This window comes from Asterias amurensis, chromosome 2, assembly GCF_032118995.1.
Source record: "Asterias amurensis chromosome 2, ASM3211899v1".
NCBI lineage: Eukaryota > Metazoa > Echinodermata > Asteroidea > Forcipulatida > Asteriidae > Asterias > Asterias amurensis.
Genome location: NC_092649.1, coordinates 15795878 through 15811299, shown reverse-complemented (window position 1 = coordinate 15811299; position 15422 = coordinate 15795878). Strand labels below are relative to the sequence as shown.

Sequence of the window (15422 nt, the reverse complement as noted above, 5' to 3'; positions counted from 1 at the left end):
AAATTGTGTTCCCATGTGCTGTTATGGGGGTCTCCAGAATACTATTATCTTGATTTCAACAATAGTTCAGATGCAAATATTTCTCTTTAATGAACTTTATTTTCATTGAGCTTTTGAAGTGATTCCAATTATGATTCTATGAACAATTTCAGTTAAGAGATGTAATTGTTACAATTGTTCAAGAGACAAAAATGTAAAGTCCAACATGGTATTATTTATTCAAGAGTTGCATGGTTGTATACTAAGAACAGATAGCAGAATTTATCCAGCCAAACAAATTAGTTTACATATCCCTACAAATTGAAGGGGACAATCTGTTATTTCCCCCAGAGTCGTTTCTGACATTTGTTTGAAAGAAACTTTTCATCAGTCTACAGAGTTTAGTTCAAAGTTCACACCATTCAAAGGCAGCATAATAAAGTTAACTAAAATGTAATATAACTTGAAAGTCATATAAAGAGTTGAATACAGTCACAAATACTCGCCTCTTAAAAAAAAATAGCACCATTAATTAAATAATAAGCACATTTTAAGCACATTTCAAAATAATACTCCTACATAAAAAATGAGATCAGCAAGCAGTATTTCACACACAGTAGTAAAAATCAAATCTTCAACACAAAACTGTACATGTATTTAACTTAATACTTTTTCTGGTTTTGTAAAGTTTAACAATGAGATGTTTACGAATCATCAAAACAAAAATTGAAATATAACTGCAGTGTTTCCCCCCATAAATGATTATCCCAATATGTTTCATGAAAGTATATCCAATCAAACCAGTATAAAAACTATCAATATTTAACAAATTACTGACAGGCATTTCAGTAGTGCATAGATACTCCAGTTATAACGAGCAAATAATGTTTCTGGAAAGGTTTTACCAAGCATTTGTTTGCAAAGGTAAACTACATTGTATCAATTTGATTAACCATAAAGAATAAACCTTCCATCTAAAATATACCGTTAAAAATAAAATTACTAAAAGTATTTCAATAAAGCACAGGGGCGGAAGCACACGGAGGAAATTATTGATTGCATGAAAATCTTTAAAGGCACTGAAAAATAATGTTATTATAGTTTGAATTGAAGGAATTCCTTGAGTCTTTCTGGAAGAGGTAGTGAGTTGACGGACTCATCCAATATGAGATGTTGATGAACGCACTCCCTGCACAGCTCGCTCAGTAATCTGGCATTTTCTAGGATAAAAACAAATACATGTGGCATTTTAGTTTTAGTGCCATGTCATGGCCGAGAGGTTAAGAATCACCGGACTCAAGTTCTGGTGTTTCTGATCAGCAGAGTGTGGGTTAGAGAGGCATGAAACTTAAGCAAGACACTTATACCTTTATTGCTTCATCCTTCATATGGGACGTAATGCTGTTGTTCCCGTGCGTTGTGTAATGCATGTAAAAGATCCCAGTAACAATTATTGCTAAGAGAAGGGGTTCGCCTTGGTGTTCCCTGGCAGCACCTTGCTGCACCTGTACCCTGATAAGGTGCTACATTAGGTCTCAGAATCCATAACTTCAACTATCTGCTTTCGGAAAAAATGTTCATACTAAGCACATTGAGTACCTTGTTGGACGTGCGCTATGTACAAGACTTTGGTATTATTATGAACACTTAGAAGCTTACCATAAACTTAGCTTACCAAGATCCCATAAACATTTTCAGTAACTAGAAAGCAAGAGCAACTAGCTTGTTGTGGGAATGGACAAGTGAGTCTGTATTATTGAAATGCTGCTTAGGCATTGTGCCCTTTGGGTGGCCACTAGGTTTGGGCGTAGTAGACAATTTGTGTTTTGGTTGGACATGGTGTCCAATGTGGTTTTGAACGATGGTAGTCCTCAAAATTTATGTTGTAATGCATGGGTTGATGTATGTCTGTTTAGCCGGCTTGCCCTGATCAGCTCCTTGCCTTAAGAGAAAATTTCACAATTTTGTGTGTGAATAAACCAGCTTTTAAGCTGTGGCAAAAAATCAAGTTGCTTTTGATACGTAGTCTATAATATGTCCGAGTATATATTTCTGCATATTTTTAATTCTCTTTTTACCTGCATAATGTTTGAGAACACCATAAGCCTGGCTATCCATCGGTGCCAAGTCTACTGCTTTCTTGCCCTCTGTGTCTTGGTCATGTATCTTAGCTCCATGCTGTAAGAGCAAAGTGATCATTTCTGCTGGCGCAGACACGGATGCTGCTACATGGAGAGGAGTTTTATTGTCCATTGGTCTAGCAGAATTGATATCTGCGCCTGGCAAAACAAAAGGATTTAAGGCATTTCAATCAATTATTTATATATTCATCCAATGTTAATTGTCAGCAAAAAGACAACATAATTCAATACCAGCAACAAAGGCAGATGCCTCAACACCCCTGGCCCTTGCATTAATGCCCTGACTTAGGCCCTGCCCTGGCCCTTGCATTAATGCCCTGACTTAGGCCCTGCCCTGGCCCTTGCATTAATGCCCTGACTTAGGCCCTGCCCTGGCCCTTGCATTAATGCCCTGACTTAGGCCCTGCCCTGGCCCTTGCATTAATGCCCTGACTTAGGCCCTGCCCTGGCCCTTGCATTAATGCCCTGACTTAGGCCCTGCCCTGGCCCTTGCATTAATGCCCTGACTTAGGCCCTGCCCTGGCCCTTGCATTAATGCCCTGACTTAGGCCCTGCCCTGGCCCTTGCATTAATGCCCTGACTTAAGCCCTGCCCTGGCCCTTGCATTAATGCCCTGACTTAAGCCCTGCCCTGGCCCTTGCATTAATGCCCTGACTTAAGCCCTGCCCTGGCCCTTGCATTAATGCCCTGACTTAAGCCCTGCCCTGGCCCTTGCATTAATGCCCTGACTTAAGCCCTGCCCCTGGCCTTTGCCCTGATGCCTCTGACAATTGTCCTGATGCCTTTGGCCAATGCCTTATATATCACCCTCTCTGTTGCCTTAATGCCCTGATGCAACCGACGATTGTCCTAATGCCTTTGGCCATTGCCTTTCTGGCCCTGACCGTTGCATTTGATGCCCCTGGCCATTGTCTTGATGCCCCTGGCCATTGTCTTAATACACGTTGAAATGATGCAGTACACATTTCCTCCCCTCTTGGAAATGTCCTTTAACCAAGAGAAATATGTCTGCTATGACAAGATCGTAATAGTTGATATTGTACCTGCTTGTAGCAGTGCTCTAGCACACATTGTCTGGTGGCCATTTGCTGCTGCATGCAGTGGAGTCCCAGATCTGTTGTAGTCTAATTTATCTACCTCGGCTCCTGCTTGCAAGAGTAAGTTAGTGGAGTCGATACATCCTATGAAAATAACCAAACAAAAATAACACAAAAACTTTGTACGAGTCACCATAACATCACCGGAATAGTTGGTGAAAACAAAATGTTATGAAAAACTGATGTATAAGAGATCTAAAAAGGTTTTTTATTTTAATTTTGAGATACACCAAGTGAGAAGTCAGGTCTTTGACAATTACCAATAGTGTCCAGTGTCTCCAATGTATACACTGTTTCGTTTATAAATTCACTGTTAATGCTAAGCCCACTATTTGTTTACATTGCACTTCCAGCTCAACACTTTACCCAGTGTACACACTTCACCAGCCTTAAACTATAACAATGTGAATGTTTGCAGTACTGACTTGCATAATGAAAGGAAAGAACATGCTGGGATCTAAATTGCATTAGGTCTCCCTGTTTGTGAAAGGGCTCTTTTTCAGTGCAATCAGAATGGGACTTTGACTATGCAATATAGGCCAAAGGCTTGGTGCTTCACAGAAGCAACAAGATGTGCATAAGACGGTTGCCTCCATGCCCCCTGATGCATCGCACGATGCTTTGGAACTCCCTACCTGAAACTGTGAAACTTTCCAACTAAATTAACATATTCAAGAACAGTTTAAAAACTGATCAACATAGAGAAGCATTTTATTAAGTATATTTGTATTATTATGTTATGCTACTTCCGTTGCTTGTTGGTTGTTCTTTTGTAGAGCAGTGCCATGAGGGCCGCTTGCGGCGGATATCGGCGCCATAAAAGTGTCCATTGTGTTACCTGAGAATACTGCACAGTGAAGTGGTGAAAACCTTTCACCATGGTGGATATTGGGTAGAGCACCTGACTGAAGGAGAAGTTGAACGCACTCATGGTGTCCTTGAGAGCATGAACGGGTCAGTGGGGTATGCCAGTCAATATCCATGCAATTCAACTGCAGTTTGGTTGATGAAAACAAAAATATATTAGCCCTTGTGAATTATTTTGGAAGTTTATACCGACTTCTTTTATTGACACTTTATACCAGCTATTGGCCAAGAGGTTTAATAAAGAGCTTTTGCTCAAACTGCTTCTAAAATGGATCCCACTGCAGTGTCACACTTGTTTTCACCTAGTTCTTGATATTTCTTTATTGCAGGTTGCTCTTGAGTGATAATGTCTTTTGTTTTTGGATACTGTGGAGAGTAGATGAATATTGAACCTTGAAACTTATGGAGACTTTGTTAAATTGTGTTAGTTTTTGGTTTTTATACTGCGCCTTGAACACCCAGCAGGGTGGATACGTGCGCATTACAAGTCTTATTATTATTATCATCATAAATCAAAAATTCATGGGTAAAATAATTTGTACATAATAATCAGGAATATATCTGGACCTGGGCATTTGCATCGATGAGTGCTCTAACACAGTCCACTTTCCCTTCTTGGCAAGCATCCTGTAAAGGGGTGACACCATTGACAGTCCAATTCACACTTGAGCCTTCTTGGATGAGAGACTGTAAGATCTGTAGCTGCCCATTGCTTGCTGCTTGGTGCAATCTGGTTCGTTCCGCAACATCCCTAGAATCTGGTATATGGGAAAGTCATTAATTAGCGACAAAAAGGCAAAAAACAAACACATACTAAGCTTCCATTTTAGAGGTTGACTCCTTTTTTCTCTCTTTTATTTATTTTTTGGTAGAAAAAGGGATACATTTTTACGATCTTCTTAGACATAGAACAAATAACTTAAACAGGTTGTCTTGCCGATTGTGCAAATAATTCTGCTAAGCAATATTTTCTGCTTAATAAAAGCTTTATGAAATTTGGCCCTGCTCCTCTCTTCTCCTCTCTTATTATACATATAGGAGGGACCAGTTTCAATGTCAACTCTTCCTTACCATGATTGATGATGTAGGGATATTTGTCATCTGTCCGCTCCATCCTAAAGTACACACAAATAAAAAATTATCAACCACTGGATATAGTTCTAAGTAAACTTATTTCTAATGTCTGTCGTCATACCTAGAGTAAAAAAGGTCATATTGCTGATTAGTTATTTTAGTGTCGGGCTGGTAAACATGTGATGAGGACTTGTCAAGTCCGGCTGGCTAGTGGTGGTTTCACTTGAGTAACCTCTTTCAACGGTCACACACTCACACTCACAGCCAGAGTGAGAGATCCGAGGCGAGAGATTGAACAAGTTAGTTTAGATAGAGATCATGAGTTGAGATAGTTCAGTGCCTGTTTCTCTCATTGCTTAACTTAACAGTTGAGTAAATTTAAGCATCCATGATTTAAATAAAGTCTTCAGTACTTACATGCTCCTGTTTAAGCACCCGTATGTATATCACGGCCGGCTATACGCTACCTGTTTCGCATGGTTTAAGCTGACATTCCGATCCAGTGTCACGCCGTGGTCACTTTGTCACGTGTGTTTGTTTGTTTACGTTTGACTGAGTGGAACCTAGACTAGCCCATGTTGCATGCTGAGAAGGTGAATTTTGGGCATTATGATGAAAGCGCGCCCTCTATCTAGCGTGGTGAATATTGGGCCCGCAGGTGGCGCCCTGTAGCGCGAACGGTGTGTACAAAAATTCCTAGTGTGCAGCTCGGTGGATTTTGTTTATGTGTAGCAACGAGTGAGTACAGTTCCTACATTTAGTGAAAAAGCTGGTTTATACCTCCATGTTTATATATAGTAGCTGTCAAATGTGAACTAACACTTCCAGTTAATAATGACTGACCAGTGAGTTTTTAACTGTTATCTTCTTGCACTGTCAGTGTCGCACTCTGTCAAGTTGCGTTGCGCTGTCACCTGCAAAGTAAAGTGCAATATTTTTTCTTGGTCGGACTTGCCCTGTCATATCATGCTTGGATGGATGGATTGAATGATTGGTGATTCTTTATTGTTATGACCGGACTGTTGGAAGGACTGTTTAACGTGGATTTTCCTGGATTTAAGAAGACTGTGATGTCTGATTTGTAGTACATGATGTAAGTATCACTTGCTGTTTCTTGTATCATAAAACTAGTGAATGAATTGAATGGAGCTATCCTGGTGTCATGTGTTTTCAGTAGGATAACAAGAAAATTGTTCATATTCAAAAACTATTTTTTTTTCTTAAATCATCTATCCAATTTTTTAACAAAAACACTTACACTTCATGGTGTGTTGAAAATTTTAAAGTTTTGGTTGGGGGGGGGGGGGGGGTGGGGGTAAGGGTAGGGGGTCAGGAATGTGATTGGTGGCTCTTTACTGGACATAGGCTGACAGAGGATATGGGCCACCTGTTGAGGTTTGAACAACTATTTGGGAATTCTAGAGATAACCGTGGGAATCATCCTTTCAGTAGTGCAATTTGTAGTGTTGCTGTCATTTTAATGGTAGAAACCATGGCAACCAGGCAGTCACTGATGTTGGGGTGTTGTACACATGTACAGTCCATCCAAACAAGTTATTAAAGTAGTACTTACCTACTTAAATGTGCTATTGATCTTTCCATTTCTGGCATTGTATTTGAGCCACCCCAACCTACATGCATGTGTCATAAAATTACATAAAAAAGTATTTGGGCCTATCGACATTTAATGTGTCCACAAATCAGCAAAAATATGGTCAAATTCAATGGTTACTTTTTTCAACTGGAAGCTACGATAGTGTATAAAAAAGGAGTCAGATCGTCAGGTGAAGCTACAATGTATCCCAGCATGCCTTGCGAAGAAGCCGATCCCAATCGGGTCTCAACACTCAGCCGATCACGTGGGCAAATCTATACTCGGATATTCGATATCGCGCATGTGCAGTAATCTATTATGCAGTCCGGAGTAGGACTCCTTATCGAACCCAACATTATTTTGTTTTTGAGCAACCCCAAAAGTCCTGCGGGTCAGTTTGCTGTTACTATTATCATTATTAAACTACTATAGTAATATTAATTTGGGTTTTTACCCGTAGCACTGTATACTTTTCCGAGTCCTGTGAAAATAATATCACATTTTGGTTCTTACCTAGATACATTAATATTCTTTTTCCCCGATGCAAATTTAACAGCTATTTTATTGCCAAAACATCGGCTTCGAACTGCCTCTAGCTACCGGGCAGTCTTGGTAGTCTAGTTGGTTAGACACTGCTCTAGAATTGCAAGGGTCGTGGGTTCAAATCCCACCCGAGTAACATGCCTGTGATATTTTTTCACAGGACTCGGGAAAGTACTGAGTATACAGTGCTAGCACACATTGTGTATGGGTAAAAAACCAACATTTAATATTGAATAACAGTTGTCCGGTATCCTTCTGTCCACAGTTTATAAACCTTGCATAAAAGAAAAGAACCTCCATTGTTAGCGTTTTAGTGTTTCTTACTTCCTGAGTTGAGCAATACCCGTCGATGTCAAGATGTTGGTCCCGATCTTCACCTTGAAATTGAACCATAAGATTAACCCTCGTATGGTGACACTGGGCAAGTACGATGGCAAACATCCAAATTTGACAGCTGCTACCACGGCAGGCAAGGTAATTAATTTTGTTTTTAAATCAAACATGGCAGGCTTTCTTTACCTAACTTGGCTTTCTAAATTCCATTTAGTCACAATGGTCCAGTGGTTAGACTGCAGGACTTGCAATCACAAGGTTGTGGGTTTGAATCACTAAGCTAATTGCAGATTTCACAATGCCTAGAATAAGTATTGTCGTCTAGTTACTGTTTCACAATTTCTTGATTCGTGCGATTCCTAATCATAGACGTTAAACCAATGTTTGAATGAGAGAGATTGGTTGTTTCCAGCTTGGTGTTGATTTCCTCTTGTGGGAGTTTGCCGAGTTTCCTTTGTGGAAAGATCATCCAAACAAACAAATCTCCAATCCAATTCCAAGGAAAGGACATTTTGTACATTTAAAATATAAAAACTAACCCCCATTAGGGTCCCTCTAATACCCAGCCGAATAGAATGCAACACTGTTGAAATGAGAACCAGATCAAATGCAACGAAGCAACAAGAAATTGTGTTGCATAGTGCAGGCTTGCTTGTGTTAGGACTGAGTAAGGCTGTTTGCCCTGCTAAAGTATGCACTCTGTGGTGACTTGGCTAATGTGTGGGACCATGAACTCAGTCAAATGCAACAAATTCCATCCAGGTATGAATTTAAGTTTTCTGACAATATACATATTCAGCAAAAGGCAACACCAATATGACGTCACTTGACCTCTAAAACGCAACAAATTCAGTCAAAAAATGACATCTGAGTTGACTGCCAAATGCAACAGATTACAACAACTGTTACAATTTGTGCATGTTGTTGCGTAGCATCGTAAGAGTTTTAAGTGCGATTTTTCTTTTGCTAAAAAACTAAAAAAGGAAGGGAAATGACCATGTTCGCAACAAAATTATGTAGAGTCCCATTTAACTGACTGGGTATCAAATACAATGGCAATTTACACCATTTTAATGCGAGGTCAGAGCCTTGTTGTTTTTCTCCACTCACATGAGCACTTATATCTATTGGAGACTGAGAACACAAGCTTGTATGCTTCGTTTTTGAAAGGGCAAGGGCACTTAAGGCATCTTCTCCTTGGTAAAGGGCGACCTACATGTATGAGGAAATCACAAATTTCTACTGGAGCATTTTAAGGGCACTAAGGCAATGACCATTGGGCACAGAGGCAATCACCTGCGTTGCCCAATGAAGTATCAGGCCAGAGCTCATCACAAAATTGAATTAGAATGTCATTTCTCTTCCTCTTAAAAAAAAAAAAAAAACCATCTTTTATTTTTGTAATTTGTGTAAAAATTCCACTTGCTTTTCTTCTTTAGGTCTTTGTCCATAACCTCCACACTCGAATGGCTCATTCTAGAGCCATACTAGAGCATTTTAAGGGCACTAAGGCAATGACTATTGGCCACAGATGCAATCATCTTCGTTGCCCAGTGAAGTATCAGGCCAGAGCTCATCACAAAATTGAATTAATATGTCATTTCTCTTCCTCTTAAAAAAACATTTTTGTTTTGATTTTTCGTAACTTGTATAAAAATTCCCCTTGCTTTTCTTCTTTAGGTCTTCGTCCATAACCCCCACACTCGAATGGCTCATTCGACTGGCCGTGCATCAGAAGCGAGTCTTGATTCAGATATCAGCTTGCTCAGTATCAACCAGAAGATCAGCGCAGTCTCTGCCGGGTCTCTTGATTCCATGGGAGTCACTGACGTCTTGATGGTTGGGACGCAGACAAACCTGCTGGCTTATGATGTACAGAATAACACTGATGTGTTTTACAAAGATGTAAGCAAACACTTTTAGGGGCGGATTTCACTTAGTCTTATCTCGAGTTAGGACGAGTTACTCATCTTAACTTAGGACTAGCCTTGAGTTTTTAACATCTCCTAGGATTACCCTTTGTGAAATCGCTCCCTGCTTTAAAAAATAAAATTTATTTTAGCACTTATTTGGCACTTAAAGGTGCTATACTTTTGAAATCACTGCATGTTTTAACAGTTGTAGAAAATTGTGAAAATTTAGTTTCAAAAGGTGATAGCGTTTTTGAGATCGCCAAAAAGTATTAGGTTTTTTTTTCACGCATGAAGAGTTTAATCTGCAGTTTGAAAACAAAATCTGGAAGCAATACTGTCCCTAATTCATCATCTATTTTTTACATTATCTTGTTGTATCCAAGCCTTCTGTAAGCCATCTTCATTCAGGACAAGTGCTTTTGGTGCTATTTAGCCTGTTGGGCTTCCGGTAGTTCTGTAGAACATGTTATTTTATTTTCTACCTTCTGTCGAGGTAGTTAGTTAAAAAGCAGGACAATTCTTATCACAGCTGAGAAGTCTCACGAAAAGCCAGTAATCTACTCAGCAGTGATATAATAATAGCAAGACAGTTCTCTAAAGAATAAAATCTACCTGGCAAGTAGACACACACATGGTGTTACCGCAAACAAAATTGTTATTGTACTGTGTGAAATGGCCGATTAAATAATAATAATATATTTTTGTTGTGTTTAAGGCATTCCGTTTATAAGCTTCGGCTTCTTGTGTAATGCCTCCAGGTAGTAGTTTTCTTGTAACAATTGTTTTTTTCTTTTCATAAAGTGCTTTTCCATGTGGAAATAAATGTTGATGAATTGAAATGAATTGAACTAATAATAATTATTATTATTTCCTTTGGTTAATGACTGTGTCCGTTACAGGCTCCAGATGGTGTGAATGCAATCGCCGTTGGTCAACTAGGAGACATTGAGACTCCATTGGCCATCATTGGAGGTAACTGCTCACTGCAAGGCTTTGACAGTGAGGGAAATGATCTCTTCTGGACTGTAAGTTTCTCTTTTCAGCGATTCTAAGAAAATTGTAGTTAAAGTAGTTGAAGGCAAGGTTTTCTTAAAAGGTCTTTGTAGGACAAAAAACACAGTGTCCACAGATTTACACTAAACTTAGAAGATAATGATAGTAGAAAATATTATGTGCTGAGTTGCTGTAGTTTTGGGGAAATGAGTAAAACAATGTCATGAAAATAATTTTCGTCTCATGAGACGAAAAATATTTTAATCATTTACAAACGTTATTTCATGACATTGTTTAACTCATTTCTCAAAAACTATAGTATAGCCCCTCAGTAAGTAGTATTTGAAGGGAAGCTTTCCACTATCATTATCTTCAAACCCTGTAAGTTTAATGTAAATCTATGGACATTTTGAAAAGGTACCCAAATCCTTTAAAAACACAAAATGTGAATTCACAATTCCAATTCAAGGGAAAGTGTATGATTGATTCTCATAATAGACCTTTTGGAAAATACCTATAAATGTAAGCGCTAACTGTTTAATGAGGTGAAAACTGGTCTAGCTATCGATCAAACTTGATCGCTAGCTAGACCAGCATGCACCTTTTTTCACGCATAATGTGCGTGTACCAAGTATTTGCGATAAGGGCCCAATTTCATAGAGCTGCTAAGCACAAAAATTTGCTGAGCGTGAAATTTCTTCCTTGATAAAAACAGGATTACCAACAAAATTTGTTGCATATTGCTTGTTAATGGTATTCAGCTGATGTTTGCTCATCCTGAAAATCATGTGGAAATTTTGTTGGTAATCATGTTCTTATCGAGGCAGAAGTTTCATGCTAAGCAAATTTGCATGCTTAGCAGCTCTATGAAATTGGGCCCTGGTCTCTTGTAGGGAACCCTGAGTGTTCTGTGAGAAAGTTAAGTTGGGGTCCTCGACCCTTGAACTCACTCTTTTTTTGTTTCACTCTGAACCTGAAGGAGCACATTTTTCTCAGCTGAGAATTTCTCTCTAGTTTCCAAGGGAGTTTAGAACATTCAAGGAGTTTTTCAAACTACAACTGTCTTTATTCAAAGTTCCCTCAACACTAATAGGTTTTCCCCAACAATACTGTTTGGAATGTCTTTTCTTTGTAATTATTTGTGATGAATGTCACTTATCGTTGATGTGCTTCACAAAACTCCATTTAATATATTTTCACTAAATAAGGTACCAGTGAAAAAGTTATCACTGACTAGCTAGAAAGCTTATTACAGGCAGTGGACACTAGTGGTATCTAATTACTCAAAATAGTTGATAGCATAAAAACTTACTTGGTAACGTGTAGTGGGGATAGGTTGCTAGTATAAAACATTGTTAGAAACGGGTGGTTCTGAAGTAGCGTAGTTTTCGAAAAAGAAGTAATTTTCCATGAATTTGATTTCGAGACCTCAGAGTTAGATTTTAAGGACCTGAAATCAAGCATCTGAAAGCACACATCTTTGAGTGACAAGGATGTTTTTTCTTTCATTATCATCTCTCAACTTTGACAACCAATTGAGTTCAAATTTTCACAGGTTTGCTATTTTGTGCATATGTTGAGATACACCTGTGCCCAATTTCATGGCTCTGCTTACCGCCGAACTCTGCGCTTACGATCACGACTCCCCGCTTATGTGCAAGCGCCGAATTTCTGTGCTAGCCTTGCAAGCGTAGAATGCCTAGTAACGTGCAGTATGCAAGCGCAGAAGTCAAAATTCGCAGCTAACCCGTGAAGTACGCTTGCCGTAAGCACAGAATTCCCTGCTTCCCTAAGCGTCGATTTTGTGCTTATGGTAAGCAGAGCCATGAAATTGGGCCCAGGTGAGAAGACTGGTCTTTGACAAGTACCACAGGTGTCCAGTGTCTTTTAAATGTCAAGTTACTATTGTCTATTTTTTATACCAATATTTATTCTATTGTCTTCAGGTGACAGGAGACAATGTATGTTCTCTCGTCCTTTGTGACGTCACTAATGATGGAGAACAAGAGCTTATCGTGGGATCAGAAGATTTTGATATTCGTGTCTTCAAGAAAGATGAAATTATAGCTGAAATGACAGAGACAGAGGTTGGTTATTTGTTTATAAATATATAATGAAATCAATGACAACTCAATGACAACTCAATGACAACTCAATGACAAACTTAAAGGAACATTACAATTCTTTGTTCAACCCCAAAAATCAGAATTGGTTTTTGCTAGAAAAACAGTTGCTGGCAGTTTAAAGGCAGTGGAAACTATTGGTAATTACTCAAGATAATTATTAGCATAAAACCTTACTTGGTAACGAGTAATGGGGAGAGGTTTCAAGAACTGAGAAGTCTCCCAAAATCAAAAAATCTACTCAGCAATTGTAGAATATATAGCAAAACAGTTCTCTAAAGAACAAAATATATCAATAAATACCTACCTTCACTCACCCAATGCATGTTAGAATTCATTACTTGTTATTTATGTCAATGTTTTTTGTAACTTATCTGTCGTTGGTTTGTGACATTGTTTCCAGGCAATATCAGCATTATGTGCAATGGCAAACAACCGTTTTGGTTATGCTTTGGCAAATGGAACAGTTGGTGTGTACGAGAACAACTCGCGTTACTGGAGAATCAAGGTGGGTGGTCTGTTTTTGGGGGAGTTTTGGACAAACCCCCAAACCACCATTTGCTACAATATTATTGTCATAAACTTGTCTTTTGAATCCAAGGATTGCCTCCTAAGGGAACTTAAACTAACTTGAAGTCTGAAGAAGCTTTAAAGGCAGTGGACACTATTGGTAATTACTCAAAATAATTATTAGCATAAAGCCTTACTAGGTAACGAGTAATGGGGAGAGGTTGGTAGTATAAAACATTGTGAGAAACGGCTCCCTCTGAAGTGGAGTAGTTTTCGAGAAAGAAGTAATTTTCTACGAATTTGATTTCGAGACCTCAGGTTTGGAAAAAGCACACAACTTTCTAAAAGCACACAACTTCATTTAACAAGGGTGTTTTTTTCTTTCATTATTATCTCGCAACTGCGACGACCAATTGAGCTCAAATTTCACAGGTTTGTTATTTTATGCATATGTTGAGATACACCAAGTGAGAATATTGGTCTTTGACAATTATCGATAGTGTCCACTGTCTTTAACAGGCATGTGATATTTCAGGAAATTTTCCTGTATTCAGGATTTTCTAAAAATCTGCTCGAGCCCTCAAATTTTCTCAAGTAGTAATGCAGTTACCAAAAAGGAGAAAGAAATAGTTGACATTGTTTTGCAGAACTCCTGAATTGTAACAGCTGGTAGGCTCTGGGTCTAATATATAAGAGGGAATCTGGGACCGCAAGCCATTTTTCAGGAATTTCATCCCTTTTCTAGGGACGCTTGCTGTGAAGCAGAAACAAATCTACATGAACTATTTCTAGTATTTCTACAGTTTAACATTCCATCCTATAGACAAATAATCATAGGGTATTTAGCGACTTGCTCAAGGAAACGAGCATCTTAACCAGCCAGGCCAGGATTCGAACCCACTTGTTGTGAATGACAGAGCTTGAGTACAGTGAACTTGGCCGCACCATCGTCTAGTTCAAGGCTGCCTCTAAAACATTTTTCACTATTTTTCAACAAAAAATGTTGTTTTATTTATTATGAATATTTTCTCTCCTAAACCAATTATGTCTCAAGTTTGTAAGTTTTTCTTCTTTTTAAATTGTGTATTCTCTGTTTATTTTCCTGTAATTCGACCATTCGAACTGACTTTATAAGATGACATGAAATTAGCCACTTTTATATCCCTGTAATTTCCCTTTCTGTACAGTCCAAGAACCAGGCTGTTAGTATTCATAGTTTTGACTTGAATGGAGACGGGATACCAGAGTTGATCACAGGCTGGAGTAATGGCAAGGTAAAGTGTTATGACTAAATTTAAAGATGTCAATTTTTTGTATTCATGTTTTTATTCCCAACACGGAACAAATTACGTACCCTGAGGGAAGGATATTGATTATGTTTTTTCCCATCTCCTGTGAAATTTTGTGAGGCAATCCTCTGAAATCATACAAGGATGGTCATATTAACATAAAATAAATAGTTGTTTTATTTATAACAAAAAAATGTTTTCCTGTTACCAGGTGGACGCCCGCAGCGATCGCACTGGGGAGGTGATATTCAAAGATAATCTATCCTCATCAGTCGCTGGTATTGTGGAAGGAGACTATAGAATGGATGGACACAGTGAGCTTATCTGCTGCTCCGTCGAAGGAGAAGGTGAGATACAGTCTTATTTGTAGAATTTGCTAACTTTGCATGGTGGGTATTAGTGCTGGGCGACTAATGAAATTTACTAATCGCCTAGTTGCGCCTCATTTGTCGTAACTAAATTTTAATTCCTAAGATGCATTGGGGCATAATCAGGCATGTAAGGGGGTCGCAATTTTTTATCTACCTATCTATCTATCGAAATACTGCACAAAATTATCCAAGGATGGCCCCAAAAAGCGAATAACTTAGACTTATTTCCATTTGGGTCCTCACAAAAACGGCACAAAAAAATGGAAGTACCTAAAACAGACAAACTTAGTCAAGAGCAAAAAGACGTATCATGGAAAACAAAGCAAGAGAACACAAAATAAATGATTTAAAAAATAATAGTTGAATGATTAATTAATGTTAACAGTACGTGGCTACTTACCGGCCTCTCAGGAGCTGAAGGGGAACCTGATGGATACCAACGTAGAGCAAGAGACCATCAGAGAGCTCAGCCAGAGGAAACAGAATCTACTGCTGGAACTCAAAAACTATGAAGAGAATGCAAAGGTAATAATTGTAATAATAATAATTGCAAAACTTATAATGCGCACATATCCACCAATAGAGTGCCCAAGCC

General features: G+C 38.7%; 2 protein-coding genes across 2 annotated transcripts in view; one reads left to right on the top strand and one right to left on the bottom strand.

Moving 5' to 3' along the window:
• Positions 1-99: 99 nt before the first annotated feature.
• LOC139954217 (uncharacterized) lies at positions 100-5741 on the bottom strand. The gene is made up of 7 exons (XM_071953933.1): positions 5576-5741; positions 5156-5199; positions 4652-4842; positions 4056-4209; positions 3164-3301; positions 2058-2258; positions 100-1199 (listed from the first exon to the last, which is right to left on the bottom strand). Coding segments are annotated over exons 1-7 (855 nt in total). The 5' UTR covers positions 5578-5741; the 3' UTR covers positions 100-1074.
• A 111-nt stretch (positions 5742-5852) lies between these two features.
• LOC139954265 (BBSome complex member BBS2-like) overlaps positions 5853-15422 on the top strand; it is a 46329-nt gene continuing 36759 nt past the window's right edge. Inside the window, exons 1-9 of the mRNA XM_071953995.1 lie at positions 5853-6251; positions 7561-7769; positions 9309-9533; positions 10441-10566; positions 12481-12621; positions 13061-13165; positions 14355-14441; positions 14668-14803; positions 15213-15352. Of these exons, the coding sequence (XP_071810096.1) occupies positions 7653-7769; positions 9309-9533; positions 10441-10566; positions 12481-12621; positions 13061-13165; positions 14355-14441; positions 14668-14803; positions 15213-15352 (1077 nt within the window). The 5' untranslated portion in view covers positions 5853-6251; positions 7561-7652. The remainder of the gene's footprint in view (positions 6252-7560; positions 7770-9308; positions 9534-10440; positions 10567-12480; positions 12622-13060; positions 13166-14354; positions 14442-14667; positions 14804-15212; positions 15353-15422) is intronic.